Source organism: Sturnira hondurensis, unplaced genomic scaffold (genome assembly GCF_014824575.4).
Source record: "Sturnira hondurensis isolate 20B ecotype Veracruz unplaced genomic scaffold, ASM1482457v3 Scaffold0017394, whole genome shotgun sequence".
NCBI lineage: Eukaryota > Metazoa > Chordata > Mammalia > Chiroptera > Phyllostomidae > Sturnira > Sturnira hondurensis.
In genome coordinates this window covers 8,884,328-8,907,556 of record NW_028090025.1, presented here as the reverse complement: position 1 = coordinate 8,907,556, position 23,229 = coordinate 8,884,328, and the positions used below count along the sequence as shown (strand labels likewise).

At 49.0% G+C, this 23,229-nt stretch overlaps 1 protein-coding gene across 4 annotated transcripts in view; it reads right to left on the bottom strand.

Moving 5' to 3' along the window:
• MYH11 (myosin heavy chain 11) overlaps positions 1–23,229 on the bottom strand; it is a 121,085-nt gene that overhangs the window by 24,918 nt on the left and 72,938 nt on the right. For all 4 annotated transcript variants that reach the window (XM_037067750.1, XM_037067751.1, XM_037067748.1 and 1 more), the window contains 13 exons: positions 13,606–13,701; positions 11,385–11,503; positions 10,505–10,657; positions 9,423–9,596; positions 8,286–8,459; positions 6,316–6,430; positions 5,563–5,756; positions 4,022–4,143; positions 3,845–3,914; positions 3,520–3,680; positions 2,086–2,194; positions 314–445; positions 16–222 (listed from right to left, as the gene is read on the bottom strand). In XM_037067750.1, coding sequence (XP_036923645.1) covers positions 16–222; positions 314–445; positions 2,086–2,194; positions 3,520–3,680; positions 3,845–3,914; positions 4,022–4,143; positions 5,563–5,756; positions 6,316–6,430; positions 8,286–8,459; positions 9,423–9,596; positions 10,505–10,657; positions 11,385–11,503; positions 13,606–13,701 — 1,826 coding nt within the window. The remainder of the gene's footprint in view (positions 1–15; positions 223–313; positions 446–2,085; positions 2,195–3,519; positions 3,681–3,844; positions 3,915–4,021; positions 4,144–5,562; positions 5,757–6,315; positions 6,431–8,285; positions 8,460–9,422; positions 9,597–10,504; positions 10,658–11,384; positions 11,504–13,605; positions 13,702–23,229) is intronic.

The following is a 23,229-nucleotide window of genomic DNA, read 5'->3' as shown; positions in this document are numbered from 1 at the left end:
ACTGCAGTGCCTTACCAGCATCTGCTGGGCCATCTTCTTCTTTTCTGCCTGCAGCTGCTGGCCCCGGTCTTCCTCCTCCTCCAGGCGGGCCTCCATCTCATGCAGGATCTCCTCCAGCTCCTGCTTCTTGGCCGCCAGCCGGACCCGCATCTCCTCAGCCTCGGCGTATAGCTCCGTCTCTGCCTGCAGCTGCTCCTGAAGCAGGTTCTTTTCCTCCGCCAGCTGCATGCCGGGGGTGGGGAGGCAGCCAGTGAGTCTCCAGGAGCAGGCAGCGGCCCGCCCCCTGCAGCCTGTCGCGCTCCCTGCCCGGCACCTGCGAGTGCTTCTGCTCCAGCTCCTTGAGCTCACTCTCTGCCTTCTGCTGCCGGTCCTTGATCTTCTGCAGCTCCTCCTCCTTGGCCTGCATCTCCTCCTCCTGCCGAGTCACCTGCAGCAGGGGCTTCACCTGCGCACACACAGTCAGCCCACCATTTATTTTCAAGGCATAAGGGATACCATCTTGTAATAAATCGTATTAGAGCTTCTTAGCGGGGGACAATTGTACTCCACCCCACGGGGACATTTGGCAATTTCTGGAGACAGTTTCACCCCTCACAACTGGGGTAGGGGATGCTACCGGCATCTAGTGGGTAGATTCCAGAGATGTTGCTAAACATTCTAGAATGTACAACACAGAGCCATGCCCCCCCAAATATCAATAGTGCCAAGGTTGAGATACCCTAAATTAGGCCAACAGAAAACGGTGTGCAGTGAGAGGAGAAAACCTCCCCTCCTTCCGTTTAGTCCCATCTGCTACAAATTGTTACATTTCCTTCCAAGGGGAAAAGGAAAAAAAAAATCTCCACATCCTACCTCCCTATCGAGATCATTATTATCATTGTTAGCATTTCCTTCCAGTCTTTTTTCCTGAACCTTAAATAAATATACTCAAGATCATGCTGCCAGTTTTATGTACTTTTATTTACTTAAAACAAGATAACCCACATGAATGGAAGAGCCGTGTTGAATTAATCAGCCTGTCAGGACTGGACATTGGAAATTTGCTGTTACAAACCAGGCCACAACAAACACCTCTAATTCCTGATTTTCTTGATCACAGGTGGCTTTCTTAAGTCAGTTTTCAAGAAGCTGAGTCTATGGGGATGAACATTTCAAAAAGCTGCTCCCCTTTGTTGTTTTTTACTGGGCTGACTCTTGACTCCTGTGCTCAAGCCCTGGCCTGGCTCTAGGGAAGCCCCTGCCACACACACGCACTCACCCTCATTTGCCTTATCTATTTGTTCCTGCAAGTGTCTGCTCACTGTCTGCTCCCCCACTCCACCAGAATATTCATGAGGCCAGAGCCCATGCTGTCTGTTCACAGCTGTAAGCCCACAGCACCTGTGCATGCCTGGTGCACAACAGACACTCCATAAATACTTGCTCAAGGGGAAAGACTTGTGCCGATTTGCACACTTAATGGCACATAAGAGGAAACTGTGTCTGTCGCAACAGAGCATGTCTTGGCACAATTGGTATGTTTCAGCAGCAATGCTGCAAGAACAAGTTATACCCAGAGAATCAAACCATTGATACATGTAACTGCCTGGATGGATCTCCTGAGAATCGTGCTAAGTGCAAAAAAAAAAAATGCCAGTCTCAAAAGGTGACACACTGCATGACCTCATTTACATAACATTCTTGAAATGACAAAATTTTAGAAACAGAAACAGACAGTGCTCACCAGGGACTATGAAAGGAAATGAAGGTGGCCATGGGAAGAAATGGGCGTGGCCATGGAAGGAAGTGGGTGTGGCCATGGAAGACAGTGGGTGTGGCTACAAAAGCTTACTGTGAGAAATCTTTGCGGTGATGACAATTCTCTGGCCCTGTGTTAAGGTCATGGCTGTAACCCATGTACCAAAGAAGGTGGGCCTTCACCAGATGCACCTCACTGGCCTGGAGAATCGTCAACAGGCATAGTTTGATCTCGAGTCCTCAGGAGCACACCCACTGTCACCCATCTCCAGTCCCACATCCAGAGCATCTGGAGTGAAGACCAGGTCTGGGGGCCCTGAGAAGGGGTGTGGGGCCCGGAGCACCCACCTTGGTGAACAGCCTCCACCACTGCCAATTCCGCAGCTTGAGGTAGGCAGCGCAGTTCCTCTGAATCACCTTCATGGCTGTCAGCTGCTGCTGCCTCTTGGCAAAGGCCCTGGGGAAAGGGACAGGGAGCTGAGAGAAGCCCTGGTTGCTGCCACACACGTCTCACTGTGTGGTCATAGCATCCTGCCCTGCATCATCCTAAAGCAAACCATGTCGCTTGTACTTGTGACCGTGTGACTTGCACAGGAACACCCGCCCCTTCTCTCCAGCTCGGTTTCTTCCAGAAGCTCTGAGCATCATCAGCATAGGTATATCGTCCGGGCACAGACCACTCAAACCATATGGAGGCGAGAGGGCGTGGAAGACCCAAGGCTCACAAAACGCCCTGCAATCAGAGCTGTGATCCAAACAGCGTGGAGGAAACCAGTCTGTGCTACACCATTCCCAGGGGCACACTGCACGCATCCAGCTGTGCCAGGTCCCCCACCCAGAGCTGACAAACTGATTCCTTCCTCAGGCATATTTTATGAGTCCCAGACCTGACAAAGAACTAGCACTCTCACGGTTTAAGGGCTGTCGGGTTTGAGAAACCGCACAGCAGCGGGTACATCCCTCCCCTCTGCCATCTCGTATGGGGTGAACTTGGAGAATAAAACTGCCCTAGTTAGTCTGGAGGTGGGAAGGGAGAAGTTCGTTATGAAACTTAAGTTAGGCCAGACCCTGGCCCGAGAGCATCCCAGTCTGGCCTTGACCATCTTGAGTCCCCTTGGCACTGAATCAGCTTGACACGATCAGGGCCCTGCAGATGAGTGTGACCCGCACCTCATAAGAACACGCACTCTGGGCAGAACTACTCCACCAGTTCCTGCTCTCACTCTAGGGGTGTGACTCTCAAGGACCCTAACCCTCACACGGCCCCCAGGCTTCCCAAAACAGACCCTGTCATTTGGACATAAGGCTATAGGTACAGCTAAATACTCTTCCCTCAGCCACTTAGTTATATTCTCACACTTCTGAAATGATAAGCAGGCACCATCCTCAACCCTCTCCAGGCAGTACTTCACTGACTCCTCAGAACCAATTCCAGGCAGTAATGAATATGCTCTTTTCCAGGGGGGAGACCTGAGGCTCAGAGAGGCAGAGTAACTTGCCCAAGGTCTATCAGCAAATACACGGGGGAGCGAGGATGAGAACTCAGGTCTAAAACTCCAGACCCAAGGTCCTAACTCCTTCCCACCTGCTCCTATAACTAGTGCACATATTGAAACAGAGCATTTCTTCCCCCTCCAGAAAAAGCTGTCCCTCGACCTGTGGGGGCATCTTCCAGCAGATGGCCTCTTAGCTCAGGGAATCAGAACATGAGGCCAAAAGGCCTCCCGAAAATTGCATTTCCCATCTGTGTCTGTGGGGGAGTGATAATATGCGGGTCCTTACTTTCTAGCCAGGTAGCCGCGACACATGGCCTGGAAAGCCATGATGACATCAGTGATCTTCAAATCTCTCTCCTCTTCCAGGTGGGCCAGGACCCCGGTTCTGAAGAAGATTTTGCTCTGTCCAATCCTGTACAGGTTGGGGTCCAGTTCTAGGGCTTTGATCTGCAGAAGGAAGAAGGACAAGAATTCCCATTCTCAGCTGGACCTTGTGGCCAGGGCTTAAGCCTGTTCAAGGAAGGTCACCTCCACAGCAGCTCCCGGTAGTGCCACCAGAGCCTGGGAGGTTTGCAGCTGGATTCCTGGGGCAGGGCTGGGGGTAGGCTCACCATGAGAATGCAGGCCTGCTTCCCATCCATGAAGCCTTTTGGAATGGCGTTTGCAGCCAGGATCTCGTACCTTGAGACACAGGGCAGAAGTCACCAACCGAGAGCCTCTCCTACGTCCCTCCCCCTGCTGGCCCCGCTCACCCACCACCCGACCTGTGCCCGCCCCAGCAGGCTCACCGTTGGCGGAACTCCTGGAAGACAATCCTGTTGGGGAAGCCCTGGCGGCAGATACGGATGCCTTCTAACACCCCATTGCACCGCAGCTGCTCCAGCACTAGGAACGCATCCAGCTTGCCGGACTGCAGAGGCAGGAAGGGCAGTGGACCACCAGGTCTGGGACTCAGGGAGCAGCAGGTCCCCGACTCTCAGGCCTGGGGGACCCTTCTCACCAGGCCACCAGGACTAGACAGAGGCACCAGGTGAGGTCTCAGCTGAGGGTTCAGGTAACACTCTTTTGTACGCCGTGGTGTTAGCATCACCTAGCTAGAAACCGAGGGCTCCCCTGTCCCCTCCTGCTGCCTTGTTTTCTGTCCATCACCAGTTCTATAGCTCCTACCTCCCAAATTTCTCCCAATCCACCCACTTCTCTCCACTGGCTATTGTCACTGCTGTCTACTTGCCACAATCTTCTCTTGCCCAAACAACCACCACAGCCTTCTACCTGGTCTTCTCACCCCTAGTCCTGTCCACTCGTCCCCTCGTTTGGTTTCTAAAATGTAAACCTGATAATGACATGCCCCTGCCTCTAAAAAGCCCCAGTGGTATCACAGAAGGAAGGCCGTGCTCTGGTCACCCCACAAGGAACCCCGTAATTCAACCCCATCTCTTCCCAACCCCTGCCTCACACCATCACACAGCAATGTCGAACCACCTACCTCGTGTTTTCTTGCCACGATCCTACATTATTACCTCCGCACTTTTGTTTTACTGGCCGCTCTGCCTAGGATGCCCTCTCCGCCCTGCCCTCCACCTTAACAAGATGATGCCGCTCCAAGTCCACACTCTCTAAGCAGCTTTCCCTCAGCCCTGAGATGCTGGGAGCCCCAGCTGTTTGGAGTTCCCATAACTTGCCACCCTGCATCACGGGTACCAGCTTGTGTGTCGGCCTCTCCCACGGATCTCCCGCAGCGTCAGCACTGCTGACCTACTGGGCGGGACAAATTCTCTGCCGTGGGGCTGTCCTGTGCACTGTGGGATGTTTAGCAGGATCCCTGGCCTCTATACACTGGATGCCTGTAGCAGCCCCCTCCCAGTCATGACAACCACAGATGCGCCCAGACACAGCCAAATGTCCCTTGGGTAGGGGGCACAACCGCCACCAGCTGAGCATCCCTGCCCTCAACTACAAGAAACCCGTAGGCAAGGATGACAATTTATCCGGCATTGTATTCCAGCACCGGGCACAGGTAGGAACACAGTAAATATCAACTGGAACAATGAATTCATGAGTGACGTGCCTCCCTGTACAGTACTTCCAAGTCTCTGGACGGTTGCCTTGCCTCTCTGTCTTGTTTTGCCTCCAGGATGGGGAACGGGAGCCAAATTCAGACAACCTTCCCCCCACGTCAGATGGAGACCTTGGCGTGGAAGGCAGGCTTCCTTCTTGCCTCTCTATCCCCGTCTGCCTTCCCCGCCCCCACAGAGCCTGACGATGCCCCAAGGGCACGTTGTGACAGCGTCGGCGGGGTGGGGGGGGAGGGGGGCGGTGGGAGCCTCACCCTCTTCTCGTGGTTGGGGATGATGCAGCGCACGAAGTTAGGCGTGGTATTGCGCAGCGTGGTCATCAGCTTCCCCAGCTGCTCCTTGTACAGCTGCCCCACCGTGCGGAACATGCCCTTCTTGGTCTTGGAGGCGCTGGGCAGCGAGCTCTCCGTCATCTTGGCCATCTGGTCCAGCCCCACGATGCGGTCCACTGTGGAGCACATGAAGGGCAGCATCAGCCTCTGGCCTACCCAGGGGCCCTCCACCCCTGCAACAGGCCAGACAACCAGGCCTGGCGGGTAGAGACCCTGGGCCCCCATTCTTTCCTCTGCTGCCAATGCCCTTCCTCTGGCTACAGGGGAGGGGAGGCATGGTGGGATTGCTTTCCAACTATCATCTATTTGGGAAATCCCGAGAGCTCCTGAGTGACAGAAAGTGTATGGCCGGGATGAGACAGAGGTGCAGTCTCTCTGACTCCAGACGGGGGCGCTCTAACTCGCCATGCCTCAGATGCTATTTCCTTCACCATTACCCTGATCTCAGGATCTTCTCCCTGGGTTCCAGATGTGGGGTTGAGGGACTCAGAGGTCACCACTCAGGAAGTGATTGAATGTGTCAACAAGGTGTCACTAGTGCCTGCCAACCCTGCCCTCTCCTGCAGCGCGACACAGGCCGGTGCCTCCGGGGAGCAGGCGTGGCCATAAGGGCGGTGGAAGGAGCGGGAGGGCCCTGCATGTTCAGCTGTCCAACTCCAGCAGGCAGGGTCTTACCGTCCTTCCACAGGTCAGCCACAAACTTGTCTGAGGAGGCGTTGAGGAGGGCAGTCACGTTGTCATTCAGTGGGTCCATGTTCTTGGTCAGCCAGGCGGTGGCATTGTAGTCCACCTGCCAAGAACCACATGCAAGGGTCAGGTGCTCCTGCTTCAGTTATGAACTAAGGGCAGGGCCCAAGTGCTCCTGTTTCCCTTCCAGATCTCCCGAGGTCAGAGAGGAAATGACATGAGCAGCTGCCGTGATGGGAATCCAGAAACTCCAATGAAGAGACCAGCAGATCAGGATTTAAAGGGCCCTGTGCACAGAGGCCTCATCTCTACTCCTTGCATTCTCCTAGCAAGGCTTCTCTGGCAGGCCCCTTTCTCTGGGGTCTGGAACGATGCCCATCCCATCCGAAAGGGGAAGAGCTTTGCTGATGGCGAACACCCTCCATCACACCCAAAGTCGCCCCCTCCCCTCCCCCCCCCATCAAGAGAAGGCTTGACACCAATTCTTGTTTTGAAATTAAGTTCGGGGACCTCTTCTCCCCTCTATGATGAACCTAAGTTCTGTAATTTGGAGATTTCGATATACGGACATAAATACCTAACCTGACTAATAACCATGGCCGAAGCCTTCCTTTCATGATCGTGACTATGAAACGGAAGGAGCCGGCAAAATATCTTTGGTGGGTTATTATGAGATGCGGGTTGTTACAGTAATGGCCGGGCCTGATCTGAAAGGGGACTAAAAAGAAATCACTCGTAAGGTGGGGTAAAGAAAGCGTGCCTCTATATACCTAAAGGAACAGGTGCTCCCTTGAGTATAGGGTAGACGTGGGCAAACATTTTTTCATAAAGGCCAAGGCAGTANGAGAAGGCTTAACACCAATTCTTGTTTTGAAATTAAGTTCGGGGACCTCTTCTCCCCTCTATGATGAACCTAAGTTCTGTCATTTGGAGATTTCGATATACGGACATAAATACCTAACCTGACTAATAACCATGGCCTAAGCCTTCCTTTCATGATCGTGACTATGAAACGGAAGGAACCGGCAAAATATCTCTGGTGGGTTATTATGAGATGCGGGTTGTTACAGTAATGGCCGGGCCTGATCTGAAATGGGACTAAAAAGAAATCACTCGTAAGGTGGGGTAAAGAAAGCGTGCCTCTATATACCTAAAGGAACAGGTGCTCCCTTGAGTATAGGGTAGACGTGGGCAAACGTTTTTTGATAAAGGCCAAGGCAGTAAATATTTTCATTTTGTAGGCCACACAGTCTCACAACCACTCAGCTCTGTCGTCATAGCACAAGGCAGCCACGACGTCATGTACCCAAATGGGTGTGGCCATGTGCCAGTAAAACTTGATTCACAAAAACAGGCCGTGGGTCAGAGGTGGTGCATAGGCTGTACCTTGCCCACCCCTGGTTTAGGGCACTGCCTGCTCCCATGATGCCGTGGGGACACTGGAGAGTAAAACACTGTAAGACTCTGTAAGCCGGACCAAGCCAAGTCTTCCCACATTATCCAGAGCCCTCAGACGCCACAGGGGGAGGTCCTGCACATTAACAGCTGTGACATGATGATGATGATGAGGAGGAGGAGGAGGAGTATTTAACAATGACAATGGTGAAAACCATCACAGTGCAGGCTGGCAATCGCACACCTAAGGCCACGATAAGGGAGATTCTGGTGGAGGCCAGAGTTAGGTTTATCGGCCACTCTGTTCTGGCTGGCTCTTCCTGCTGGGTTTAACTTGCAGCAGGAAGGATTCAGAGTGCACACAGGAAGAACTGCCTGGCCGCTGGGTGGAGCATATGTATCTTTTCCCTCACAGATGCTTAGACAAATCGTGAACAGGCCTCTCTCGGGATTTGGTTCACACCAGGCGCCTTTGGGTTCTGCCATTCCTAAGGTGTCCCTACTCTGAGCATCCCTCCTGAGTTCCCTGGGACAGAGAGGGCCCTGGGACATTCCGCTGGTACCTTCCCGGCATAGTGGATGATGGAGAACTCGGTTTTGTCCTTGAGCTGCTTGGGCTTCTGAAACTTGGGGTGGTTGCCCTGCTCCGAGCACAGCTTCTCCACGAAGGATGTGTCCGTGGCCTTGGGAAACCAGCACTCCTCGTCCAGCAGGGCCAGCACACCCGGAGGGTTGTTCTGGCGGGGACAAGAAAGGTGGGATCACAGCCAGGGTGCCCAGGCCTCAGTATCGCCAGGAAAAGCTGGCCACCCAAACCCACGTGTAGGAAGCCCCTGGGCTCTATTACCATATCTGCCTACATATAAACACGGATTTATGCCCTCCTCATTCCGGTCCCCTCCCGGCAAAACACATCCCCACATTGTATGCACAATGGACCAGCATTGATGCAAGGGTAAGCACCCACAACAGAACGTGGTTGCTGCTGCCCCCTGGTGGGCAGCACCACAACATCACAAAGATTTCACACTTGTGGCTTTATATATTAAATGCACCTCAGGGTTCCTTTTAGTAAAGTGCTTCCCTGTGGGAGACAGTCTACACGAAGGTGTCAAGAGCATAGCCTAATTTGCACATGCCATTCCCTCTGCTGGAATAGTCTTCACTTTTTGAACTCAGAGATGGGAAGTGTTTCTTGACTGCTCTGCGCAAAACAGGCCTCCCTACATCATTCTCCACATTGGCTTTATCAGCAGTTCAGTTGTTTTATCTGGTTTTGCTTTCTGCCCCACCAGGAGGGCAGGGACCAAGTTCATCTCATTCCCCGTTATATCCCTAGGCCCTCAAGAGGGGCGAGCAAATAGTAGCTGCTCAACAAATAGTCATTCAACAATTGTTTATTGGGCAACTACTATGTGTACAGTTCTAGCAGTTTGGGATACATCCGTGAACAAAACAAAGACCACTGACTTTGGACATAAATGAATGGGAAAGAGGGAAAGGGAAGGGAAGTGCAGAAGGAAGGGAAGAAGAACTTTTAAAAAGAAAATACCTTTGATTTGTAATGTGGGTTAAGAGAGAGTATGACTGAGTTCGCAAGGACTCAGTGCTGGGGGAAGCGTGCACAGACGGAGAGAGAGCAGGGTCCACATGCCGACTGCAACAGGCCACACGCATGCGAGTGTGACGTGGGCCCTCACCGGCCGCTCAATGAGCTCGATGCAGGGCTGCAGGTCCAGCCCGAAGTCGATGAAGTTCCACTCGATGCCCTCGCGCTGGTACTCCTCCTGCTCCAGGATGAACATGGTGTGGTTGAAGAGCTGCTGCAGCTTCTCGTTGGTGTAGTTGATGCACAGCTGCTCGAAGGAGTTCACCTGAGCACAGGACAGCGAGGGAGGCCCCGTGAGCACCATGGATGGTGTCAGAGGACTCGGGGTCCCCCCCATAGAGAGCCCCAGGCCTTGACACCCTTTCCGCAAGAGCCTGTTCTGCCGTTTCAGCACCCAGAGAGGGCTTAGGCCCCAGCAAAGGCTGCCTAGAGTTCACAGGGGCGGGCAGAATTCACCAGTTCCCATGCCACAGGGTCTGCATACACATTGTTGTAAGGATGCTTATCTCCTGCATCTGCACAATGATTTGTGGAAAGATTAATAAGGTGCCATACTTTACCACCCCCCATTTTGCAGATGTAGAAACTGAGACTCAGAGAAGGAGTAATCCCATATAGATAGATTGTGGATTAGCTGTCAATCTCAAGACTTTCTGTTTCATTGAGAACTTCCTCCCAACCCACGGGAGTGAGATCCAGTAGCCATGTGACATGAAGGAGGGTGAGACCCTCAAAACAGTGCCTGGCTCTGGGATGACCACGCGGCCCTACTCCAGTGGGAGATGAGGAGGCTCAATACCAAGATTTTGACTGGAACTGTTGGAAGTGGTGGGGACTGGCTGGAACCGCCCAGGTGGCCGAGCTGTGGCAGCTATCTTGCCACCATGAGGGGAGCCTGCTTGAGAATGGAGCCAGAGTGGAGGACGGTAGGGGCAGGGGGCCGGAGATCAAATCCTGCTTGTTGGAGTCAGCTGCACCCCCGGCCTTCTCCATTTCACAAAGCAATACATTCCCTGTTGACTTTGTCTTGTCCACCCTCGATGGTCTAACCTTCACTAGACAGCCCCCCACCCTACAGTAGCCATCTGCCTGCCTTTCTCTAAAACAATGGAGTCTCCAAGGGGAGGCTTCCTCATCCCAGAGAGCCCAGTCCATGTCTGTTGTCAAATGTACCTCAAAGATCTCAAACCCAGCAATGTCCAGGATTCCCAGGAAGGAAGCTCCTTGCCGGTGCGTCTTGTCCAGGGCTTTGTTCACGCGGCTGAGTATCCAGCGGAAAAGGCGCTCGAACGTGGCCTTGGCCAGAGCCTCTATGGCAAAGTCTGCCTGTGAGGGAGCAAGGAAGCACGGTTACAGCCCATGGGCTGCGTTTTCACAAGAACCCAGCTGACGAATCAGGTTTTTTATTCTTCTACTTGCAGTAGGTCCTTAAAAAACAAGCAAACAAACAAACAAGGAAACTACGCCATCTCTGCAACCAGTAGAAAGTAGCAGTAAGGAACAGCGTGGTCAGGTGTACGGAATGACTGTGTGGGTAAGCAAACACCCCCTGGCAGAGAGACCTGGAACAGAGAGGAGCCTGTGCCATCCCAGGGGCCAGTTGGAGGTGGACAGTCCTGCCTCTGGAAAAGGTACAGAGTCATTTCCAAAGACAAATATTTCAGGTCAGACCTTGTCCCTACAACTACGAGATCAGGATGAGGTCACGCGTGAAGGGCTCTGCTATTCTTGGTCAGTTGTGTATTCTCAAAACCTGCCATGGACTTTGAATAGTCTAGTGTTGGACAGGTGAGGAATAAAGATATGGACAGATGGGGGAAAAGATGGATAAATGGACAGGTGACGTGTAAGTGGATGGATGTGTGAATACCTGTATGGAAAGATAAATGAACTGATGGATACGTGCATAGGTGGATAGATGAACATGGACATGGAGAGATGATGGATGGATGCATGGACGAACAGATAAACAGATGGATGGGTGAGTGGCTAGTGGATGGATGGACAGACGGCTGGCAGATTCTGCGGGGATAAATGGCAAGTGCGTCATTACCTGCTCTTTGGTCTGAGCTTTCTGTACCACATCCCGCCCGACTTTGATGCGCGGGGTAAGGATGCATCTGGTGAAATCTGTCACGTTAATTCCCATGAGGTGACAAACTTTCTGAGCAGCTGGGTAGAGAAAAGAATATTAAGTGCATCACAAAGAGAAGCCTTGGAAAGAAAGGCACGCCCTGTGGGATATTTGTGGTTTGTATATCCATTGTTGGTTGTGGGGGTTTGGGGTTTTTTTTTCCTGAGAGATGGCACAGGGTCGTAGTGAACAGAGCTTAAAAAGTCCTAAAAACTGCTGCCCTTAGTGACCTCACCCCAGCGTTTTGCTAAGAGGCAACGACAGGGTTGTGGTGGGGGTGTGCTCCTACTGGGGTATAAGGTCAGATGGTTCTAGGGTCAAGCCCTTGCCCTCTTCCCACTTCCTAGCCACACGACTTGGAGAAAGCCATTCAACTTCCTGGAGTCTTGTTTTTCCTGGCTTGTAAACAGAGTCACCTATTCAGTATCCTGTGGGGCGGTAACAGGGTTCAATGAGGTAAGGTTGAAAGTGCCTAACACATAGTTGACTGTTCAATAAATATCCATTCCACTATTCCAAGATATGTGTTGCAGCATTGTCTGTAGTGGTAAACTATTAGAAACAACTTAAATGCCCATTAATAGGGGAGCAAACATATCAAGGTATTTCCATAAGATGGAATACCAAACAGCACGTAAAGGAACAACTTCCCTTTTCTTCTTCTCTCTGGACCTGTGGTTCTCAGTGGGGGATGACTTTGTCCCCACGGGACAGACATTTGGCAGAGTCTGGAGACATTTTTTAGTTGTCTCTGTAGGTGTTGCTACTCTTGAGAAACCCTGATTTAGACAACGGTGATTATAGAGTAGAAAAAAATCAAGTTGAAGAATGATGTCTTTGGTGTGACGTCATTTATCTAAATCAAAAACACACTCACAGAGCAACACTCGACACTGTTCCCATACAAGCGAGTGACAGTACAAAGGCAAGGCTGATGGGTTCGCCGTACAGAACCAGTGTGGTTGCCCGCAGGTGCGGGGAGGAGAGCGGGACCCAGTGGGGAGAACAGGGGCTGGCAGCATTATCTGCACCGCCCTGCTTCACTTTAAAGACAAAGAGGTATCAGAAAATATTCATGAACATCGGTTCTGGATGGGGAACTCCTGTGTTCTTGTGACACCAATGTGTGTGTTTCTGCATTTAAAAGCTTTCTCTAAAACATAATCCCCGGTCACATGAAGACTAGTGTTGCATGACAGTTTGCATGTGCAAGGTTTTAGGGTTTCCCCCCATCTCTGGGCAAGGGTGCTTTGGGGGTTTCTCTCTCCTCAGAGGCAGTAACTTGCCAGGCCTGGCGCGGAGCGCGTGGGGAACCCAGCAGGTCTAGGGGAGGGAGGCCCAGGGGGCTCCCAAAGCAACACAACCCACAGTTTGCAGCCGGCGTGGAGGCCACAGAGGCAGGCGAGCTGGGGACCTAGACATCCCCCTGGCTCAGCCACCAACATACACAGCAGTAGCCAGGCGACCTTTTCAAAACATGAACCATTGCTCATCTACAGGTAGGGCTGCCAATTCAGATAAAAAGAAATAGAGGATGCCGAGTTAAACTTGAATGTCAGACAAACAACCAACACTTCTGACTGTAAGTATGTCCTGGGCGATGTCTGGGAATATAATTCTTTATTCTGTCATATATTATAATTCTATAATCTAATTCCAATATTTAAAAAAGTGCTTGTTGTTTATCTGACTTTCAAGTGTGACTGGGTGTCTTGTGTTTTATCCGGCATTTCTGTTTGCAGGGAAGTTTGAGCACCGTCTCCCCGGCAAGACTGCACCTGCCTAAGAAATGGGGCCGTTCCTGTCTTGTTTGCCTCTATAGCTCGGGACCTGGCATACAGTCCGTGGGGAAAATGTTGGACAAGACATATGAGTGGGAGCTTTTAGAGTGGATGCTCCCTAAGACCCCCCTGATCTAAAACTATTAGTTCTTTTCTCCCACACTCTGATTCAAGAAGTTCCCACCACAGATCTTTAGCAGTGAAAAGTTTAAAAAACAGAGAGAGAGAGAGAGAAGTCAGTGAAAATAACTTAGTTTAGCTCTTGTTAACACCCTAAATCATCTCACCCAGGAAAACAACCAAAGACTGAACGTGACCCTCCCCCTGCATCACCCGTCGCCGGGCAGAGGCGGCGGCACCTGTGTTATCCGGCATGGACGCCTGGTCTGTGTTTCTTTCCTTCTTGAAGACGATATTGCCAAGCTGCAGGACGGATGACACCACCTTCAATACGGCTGCGGCGAGGAGAGAAGAGCAGAGGAGACACGGCCGTCAGCACCAAGGTGCTCTGGAGGTTTGGAGTCTAAAAGTCATTGGAGAGCCTACATCTTCCTCCCAAAGACAGTCAATTCTGAGCTTTCAGGAGAAAGTCCAACAGCCCAACTCCCTGCTAATGGGGGAGAAACCCTGGTGGGGGGAGCAGGTTTTCAGATGACTGCTAAAAACGTTGTGCTAAAATGGAATACCATACTGTACGGCAAGGATTGGCAAACTGCAGCCTGTGGACCAAACCCAGCCCATTGCCTGCCATTTTAAATAAAGTAAAAAAAAAAATTTAAACTTACTGATTTTAGTGAGAGGGAGAGGAAGAGGGAGAGAAAGAGAAATACCAATTTGCTGTTCCACGCATTGGTACATTCACTGGTTGATTCTTGTATGTGCCCTGACTGGGGATTGAACCTGCAACCTTGGCATATTGGAATGACACGCTAACAACTAAGCACTACCCATCCAGGGCTAAATAAAGTTTTATTGGAACACAGCCACACTCACTCATTCACTTACATATTGTCTACAGCTGTTTGTATGTTTTGGTGGCAGAGTTGAAATGTTACAACAGAGACTGTATGACCTGCATGAACTAAAACATTTCCTCTCTAGCCTTTAAGGAACGTGTCTGTCACCCGGTGCTTTATCTAAGGCCAATGGAAGATTTACTACCAAAAACAACACAATGCTGTACCTCACAAACACAAATGCTAAAAAAAGATACCATATATCAAATGCAATGAGAACATACTATGAAAAGCCATTCATGAAAATTTCAAGAACAGGGAAAACTATACCACTAGAAGTCAGAATAATGTTTATTCGTGATTGGGGAAGCGACTAGAAGGAATACGAGGGAGCTCAAGGAAGCTGGTGGTGTTCTCTTACTTAAAAGAGATGCTATTTGGACTTCCAGCCATGATGGAGGCGTAGGCAGAAACACTGTGCCTCCTCGCCCAACCAAATTTAAGGCCAACAAAGATTTAGAAAGGAAATACAACCAGAATGGACAGAAAATTGAACTGTACAGAAGTTCAACAACCATCCATCCAGACTGGTAAGAGGGGCAGAGTTGGTGGCCGGTGGAGGGGGTCATGGCAGGAAGAAGCAGTGTGGGGAGAAGAAGACACAGGTATGGGGAGGAAACGAGCAAACCCAGTGAGGCATGCAAGGCGGTTGGCTGACCCCAGATGCACATTTGTGTGAAGATAAACCAGGTGAAAATGGGCAGCAAGACAGACCATGCAACCCAGGGCTCCAGTGCCTGGAAATAAAGCCTAAAAGCACCAATTGAAAAAACTTGAAGGGGTTGAGGTACCAGGAGAAACTCCCAGCCTCGCAGGAGAGTTTGTTGGAGAGACCCACAGGGTCAGAGAAAGTACACAAGCCCACCCACCTGGGAACCAGCATCAGAAGGGCCCAATTCGCCTGTGGGAAGCAGCAGAGGGGACTGAAATCCAAGAGAGAGTGGAGCAAGTGCCATTGCCCCTCTCTGACCCCGCCCCCACATACAGGGTCACAATTCAGCAACTGGGTTGCCCTGCCCTGGTGAACATCTAAGGCTCTGCCCCTCATACATAACAGGCACAACCAGACCAAAATATTATGGCTCAAACAGAGGAACAGATCAAAGCCCCAGAGCCAATACTTCTAAGTGACCAGGAGATAGCCAGCCTATCAGATGCACAGTTCAAAACACTGGTGATCAGGATGCTCGCATATCTGGTTGGTTTTGGTCACAAATTAGAGGAACAAATGAAGGCTAAACTAAGTGAAATGAAGGGAGATACACAGGGAACCAATAGTGATGGAAATAAAACTGGGACTCAAATCAATGGAGTGGACCAGAGGAAGAAAGAAATGACCAAACAGAAAAGAATGAAGAAACAAGAATTCAAAAAAATAAGGAGAGGCTTAGGAACCTCCAGGATATCGTTAAACATTCCAACGTCTGAATTATAGGGGTACCAGAAGGGGAAGAGGAAGACCAACAAGTGGGAAACATATCTGAACAAATAATAAAGGAGAACTTCCCCAATCTGGCAAAGGAAATAGACTTCCAGGAAATCCAGGAAGCTCAGAGAGTCCCAAAGAAGGTGGACCAAGGAGGAACACACCAAGGCACATCATAATTTCATTACCCAAAATTAGAATGAAGGAAGGAATCCTAGAAGCAGCAAGAGATAAGGAGACAGTCACCTACAAAGGAGTACTCATCAGACTGTCAGCGGATTTCTCAAAAGAGACCTTACGGGCAAGAAGAGCCTGGAAAGAAGTATTCCAAGTCATGAAATCCAAAGACCTACAACCAAGATTGCCCTATCCAGCAAAGCTTTCATTTACAATAGAAGGGCAGATAAAGTGCTTCTCAGATAAGGTCAAGTTCAAGGAGTTCATCATCACCAAGCCCTTATTATGTGAATGTTAAAGGGACTTATCTAAGAAAAAGAAGATAAAAAATATGAACAGTGAAAGGACAGCAAATTCACAGTTATTAACCACCACACCTAAAACAAAAGCAAACTAAGAGGACAGCTAGATCAGGAGTGGAACCATAGAAATGTAGATCACAAGGAGGGTTAGCAACAGGGGAGTGGGAGGAGGAGAAGGGAGGAGAAGTTACAAGGAATAAGTAGCATAGACGGTAGGTAGAAAATAGACAGGGGGAGGGCAAGAGTAGTGTGGGAAATGTAGAAGCTAAACAATTTAAGATACATGGACATGAACTAAAGGGGGGGATGTGGGGCGAGGGGATGTGCGGGGTGGAGGGGAGTAAAGGGGGGGAATAGGACAACTGTAATAGCATTATCAATAAAATATATTTAAAAAGAGGTGCTATTTGCACAGGTGTGTCCAGTCTATAAAAGTTAATCAAATGTACACTTATGGCATAAGTGTATAAATAATACCTTTTATTGATGTATAATTTACATATAGCAAATTATACAATTTGCTATATGTAAATTATACATCAATAAAAGGTATTATTTATAGCTTTAAAAATTTTTGTTTACTTATTTTTAGAGAGAGGGGAACAGAGGGAGAAAGAGAGGGAGAGAAACATCAATGTGTGGTTGTCTCTTGTGCCTACTGGGTTGCCTACTGGGAACCTGGCCCGCAATCCAGGCATGCACCCTGACTGGGAATTGAACTGGTGACCTTTTGGTTTACAGGCCAGCAATCAACCCACTGAGCCACACCAGCCAGTGCTATTATTTAAAAAATAAAACCAAACCCNATAGTAGTGGAGATCACAAGGAGGGTTAGCAACAGGGGAGTGGGAGGAGGAGAAGGGAGGAGAAGGTACAGAGAATAAGTAGCATAGACGGTAGGTAGAAAATAGACAGGGGGAGGGCAAGAGTAGTGTGGGAAATGTAGACGCTAAAGAATTTAAGATACATGGACATGAACTAAAGGGGAGGATGTGGGGGTGAGGGGATGTGCAGAGTGAAGGGGAGTAAAGGGGGGAAATAGGACAACTGTAATAGCATAATCAATAAAATATATTAAAAAAGAGGTGCTATTTGCACAGGTGTGTCCAGTCTATAAAAGTTAATCAAATGTACACTTATGGCATATACCATTTGCTATATGTAAATTATACATCAATAAAAGGTATTATTTATAGCTTTAAAAAATTTTTGTTTACTTATTGTTAGAGAGAGGGGAACAGAGGGAGAAAGAGAGGGAGAGAAACATCAATGTGTGGTTGCCTCTTGTGCCTACTGGGTTGCCTACTGGGAACCTGGCCCGCAATCCAGGCATGCACCCTGACTGGGAATTGAACTGGTGACCTTTTGGTTTACAGGCCAGCACTCAACCCACTGAGCCACACCAGCCAGGGCTATTATTTAAAAAACAAAACCAAACCCTGTACTTTCCAACACATACTGGTTGGGTGAGATGATGCTCACAACAGGATGAAGAAGGGGGGTGTGTTTTCCCACTTGCTGACCACATGTCTCCAGACAAAACTCTATGTTCCCAGACCCTTGGACTCCCTCTGACTCCATACTCGGGCCACGTTACTGTGAAACGGGTTCTGTGTTTGAAATCCAGTAAGACCACTAGTTCCTGAAGAGTGGGGATTGTCTTATCATCTTTGTTTCCCAAAGTCTAGTCCAGGGTCCAGAAACACATGGAGCAAGGGGAGATGGACAGAGGATGGATGACAGATGGGAAATGAATGGTGGATTGATGGGTGGATTGATGGGTGGATAATGATGGACGGATGAATCGACAGACTGATCTATGTATGGATGGATGAATGGATGATCGGATGGATGGCAGATTAATGTAAATGATTGGCTTTAGATGAACTCAGGTGAAAATCACCTAGAAATTCCAAAAAGAAATCACTGAGTCCTCGGAATAAATCCTAGAGATGCCAGCCTTCTCTGGTTCCTCGGGCCAAACAAGGGGGTGACAGTACTGTGTCACAAGAGTGGCCTTCATACCTTCGGGATCTCGGCCCAGCTCAGCAAAAGGAAGGCCCCACCTACTGGCTGACCGCTCAGCAAGGCAGAAATTACCCCCAAATGAACAGAGCTGCTGTTGACGGGACACTGCTAAGGCAGTTCCTCATAACAATGACCCTTATGAAAGGGGCTTTGTAAACCATCTAGGACAGTACTCATGGTTTTTAAGCTGCAAGCCTCAACCCGGGATCGCTGCAATGCCGCAGCGCCCAGGGAAGCGGTCTGGCTCAGGGTTTCTCAGCCGTGGCAGCCGGCACTGAGGTGCTTCTCCGTGTGGGGCTGTCCGGGCATCGCTGCCGGGTGTTTAGCAGCACCCTGACCAGATAAACACTAGATGTCAGTGGTGTTTCCCCTTCCGGAGTTATGACAACCAAACATGTCTCCAGATATTTCCAGATGCCCTCTGGGGAGCCAACTCTCCCTCAGTTGAGAACCACCAGTTTAAATGAACAAAGGGGACTGTGGGGACTCTTGGGGGCCATCACCCCACCTATAAGGGAGGACGGCCATGGGGGAGGCAAGCAAGGGGCCTGGCCAAGTACAGTCATGGGGGAGGCAAGCCCAGTACTGCCAGACTTGTGATTTTTCCAAAGGTAGTAGAAACCAGACTTTTAGTGGAATCTATCCATATTAAATGAGCAAGCCAATTAAAAAAAAGTAAAAGCTGTGGAGGGCAATCTCTCCTGTGTCCTCAAAAACTAGCAGTTTGCACTTTCTGGTATAAATAACGTGTTTATGTCGGAACAGCTGCCCCTTCCTGGTCACAAGAGGTAAAGCAAGCACTCAGGAGTTACACAGTCCGGAGTTCAAACCCCAGCTTTGCCTCACTGAGCCTCAGTTTCCCTATCTGCAAAAGAGATGGTAACAGTAATACCTGCTTCATCAAGAGGTGATGCAAGCAAGGCACCTGGCCCAGTGGGTGCTGATTAATTGTAGTTACCTGTACCTACAATTTGGGGGCTTAATGGTGATCCCCCAAAAGATATGTCCATCTGGAACCTGTGAATGTGAACTTCTTTGGAAAAAAAGATCTTTGTAGACTTAATGAAGGGTCTCGAATGACATTATCTTGGATCAGCCTGCTGGGTACTAAATCCAATGACAAGTGTCCTGAAAGCACTGAAGGAAAAGACACAGTGGAAGGTGATGTGACAACAGAGGCTGAGATGACAATGATGCGTCTATCAGTCGAGGAATGCTGAGGACTGTGGGCCACACCAGAAGCCAGGGAAGAGAGGCATGGGCTGGACTCTCCCTCACAGCCTCCAGAGGAAACCCACCTGGCCGGCACCTTGGTTCTGGACTTCCAGCCTCCAGAACTGTGAGTGAATAAATTCCCATTGTTTTAAATCACCCAGTCCCTCGGGACTTGTTATAGCAGCCACAGGAAACTAATATACCGCCCTTTATTACTAAGGAACAAAAAACGGGTTCCCACAAAGGGGCATGTGTACTGCCAGGGATACACAGGATAAATGCCCTTAGGTCGCATGTGAAGCTTTTAAAAATGTTTAATAGTCAGGTATTTAATCTAATTTATTAGAAATAGGGGCCCTAGCTGGTGTAGCTCAGTGGATTGAGTGCAGGCCTATGAACTAAAGGGTCACTGGTTCGATTCCTGCTAAGAGTACATGCCTGGGTTGCAGTCCAGGTCCCCAGTAGGGGGTGCACAAGAGGCAACCCCACACTGATGTCTCTCTCCCTCTCTTTCTCCCTCCTTTCCCCTCTCTCTAAAAATAAATAAATAAAATCTTTTAAAAAAGAAGAAATAGTATAACTGGGGCATGCAATTAGTGACTTTGCAGAAATTGTTGTTTAACACAAAGTCCAGAGCAGGTGAACTGCAGAAATCCACCCTATGCATAAAAGTATCCTGCCAATAATAATGCAGATGGGACCTGGAAGTGGCATCAATTGCAAATGACTGAAGTCTGGGACATGTATCTGGCCTGGGCCTGGCAGTATCTGAGTGCACAGGTGCTGTAGCAGGTGGCCAGGGGGGTTACGTCCTGGCTCTGTTCTTAGCGCTGTGTGACCTGGAATTTTGCCATCTGAAGGCCCATAAAACACCTCCCTCACAGGACTGTACTGAGGATTAAATGTATAGCACTTACACATGGTCAGTGCTCAACAAACATCATTGCTATAGTGTCATTATTACTCTTCCAGTCCTACACGCCTAGCTCTCTGTGACCTGGAGTGAGTATATCTCCCTTGCTGATTCCAGGAAACAGAAGGGCATGGTCGCCTAGAGCCTTATAAATCTCTGAGGCTTGAGCCTGACCCCCACCCCCACCCCATTCTCCTTTTGCCTCTCTATAAAGGGTTGGGAGTAGCTCAGAACTGGGGTTGGCGTAGATATGGTCTAAGTCTGTGTCCTGTGGACATCAATCACTTCTACACCCTCATCTTAATGCTTGCTCTATCTGCATACCATCTGTTCCATTATTGACTTAATATTTTTCTTTACATTCACTTCTCAGAAAAGCGTACCCTAGTGCACTGTTGGTGGGAATGCAGACTGGCACAGCCACTGTGGAAAACAGTATGGAAGTTCTTCAAAAAATTAAAAATTAAACTGCCTTTAGACCCAGTGATTCCACTACTGGGAATATATCCTAACAATCTCAAAATACTAACTCAAAAGAACTTATGCACCCCTACATTCATAGCAGTGTTATTTACAATAGCCAAGTGCTGGAAACAGCCTAAGTGCCCATCAGTAGATGAATGCATTAAAAAGCTATGGTCTATTTACACAACAGAATACTATGCAGCAGAAAGAGATTTCCTATCCTTTGCAACAGCATGGATGGAACTGGAGACTCTTATGCTTAGTAAAATAAGCCAGGTGGTGAAAGACAGACACCAGATGATCTCACTTTTAAGAGGAATCTAATGAACAAAACAAACTAATGAGCAAAACAGAACCAGGGACATGGAAACAGGGGACAAACAGCCGCCAGAGGAAAGGGGAGGTGGAGGACGGTGGAAAGAAGGCGAAGGAATTAGTCAAAGAACATGTATGAATGACCCATGGACACGGACAATAGGGTGGAGATGGATTATGGGAGCGGTGAGGGCGGCAGCTGGATGGAGGAGGGCAAAGGGGGGAAATTGGGACAACTATAATAGAATAAACAGGAATAAAAATAGACTTACTTCACTAGGAAACTAGCTCTAACTTCAGTGAAAAATCAGCTTCACTTGCCATTAGTACATGGCAACTACAAAAATAAATACAGAGAAAATAAAAAATATTATCAAATTCTAGCAAGATGCTGGGGCCCACCCAGGTACTGGGTCTGGGCTCTACTCCCTGGGGTTAAAAGGGAGGTTAGCAAGTACCAGAGAGCAGCTGAAGACCTCACAGGGGCCAACTGCTCCTCTCTCTCTCTGACAGTCATCAGAAAAACTGGAGGAAGCAGAGAAGGGAGCTATGTCTCAGGGTGGGATTCTGCATCACTAATAAGGATGCAAGTCCGCATTTCCCAGTATACTGGGCTCCCTGTAACCTTGGTTCCCACACCGTGACTCTGACACAGATTTTTAAAAGAGTTTAAAGGACAAAAACCACTTTCCCACAGACAAAAACAGAGCACAGTGAGTCAAAAAGTAGGGCTTGGGAGTCCACAAGACCTGAGAGTGAGTCCTAGCTCCTCCAGTAACTCACCGCGTGTCCCCTCACTTCTCGTCTGCAAACCAGGCGCAAAGGCATCCTAGTGTGTTGTGGTTATATGATGCACAGATAGCTCCTAGCGCATTGCTTTGTCACCTGATGTCTTCACTTTAAATACAACCATTTCCACATAGGCCAATGTTTTTCCAAAGCAGTTTAAATGGCCCCATCATTCTCCTTCATAAGGTCAAACAATAATTTAATAATTTAATAGTTTAATTTAATAATTTAATTGATCTCTATAGATCAATATTTTAGTTTGTTCCAGTTCTTTATTATTTAAATAAAGCTGGACATTATGGTACATTACAAAAGGGGAGGAGAAGAGGGGGAATTTAGCAAATGCCTGGCACACAGCATGTACTTAATCGTTAGTTGAATTTTTTTAAAGCAAAAGATTAGAAGCCAAACAGACTCATGTCCCAAATAAAATGAATTATTCTTGGAGAACCATGTCATTCAGCAAGGGGTACTGTTAACATTGGATTCTGATGTGGAACCCTGGCCAAAATCCACAAACACTGTCCATTTGTCAAATGACCCATGAACCCTTCTTTTCCTGGGTCCCAGTTTATCTCAGGAGGAACTGCCCCTCCCTGTGGCTGTATTTCAGCAACCTAGCGCTGTTCCGGGGTGTCCAAGGGGCATGGGAAGGAAGGAAAATTTTCCACAATCTCGTCCTGGTGTCTCCAAAGGAGAATAACCTTGAACAACGGGGCACATCTAACCCAGAAGGAAACGTGTTTCTTGAAGCACAACGTGGAGACCAAGAGTATCCCATTGGGCTATCCTGTTCTCAGGGGCAAATGTGCTTCTTGGTCACTGGTTGATGATACTAATCAATATTGGTCTATTATCAGAACTGTCTTTCTAGGAAGAGCCAAAGGAAACCCGCTGCCTCAGTTATTCTCTCTCCCATATCCTCTGCCTACATGTTGTTTTTTAAAAGATTTTATTTATTCATTTTTAGGCAGAGGGGCAGGGAGGGAGAAAAGAGGGATAGAAACATTGATGTGTCAGAGACACATTGATCGGTTGCCTCTCGAATGCACCTGAACTGGGGACACAGGTCAGGGCTGCCCACATGTTCTTGATGAAGTCAACTACCTCTTACCTCCAGGTCCAAGAATGAAACAGAGACCTAAGCTACCCAGAACTTTCTATAACCTGGCTACAATGAATAGCTCAGGTATATGAACATCAACTTAGGGCAACCGATAAGAGTCAATCAAATTTCACTTAGGAACTCAAGTAGAAAATCCACTCTGTTCTTTTCTGTTGGACCTAAACCCAAGAATGCAAGGGCTGGAGCTATGGCAGCCATGTTGCTGCCAAGA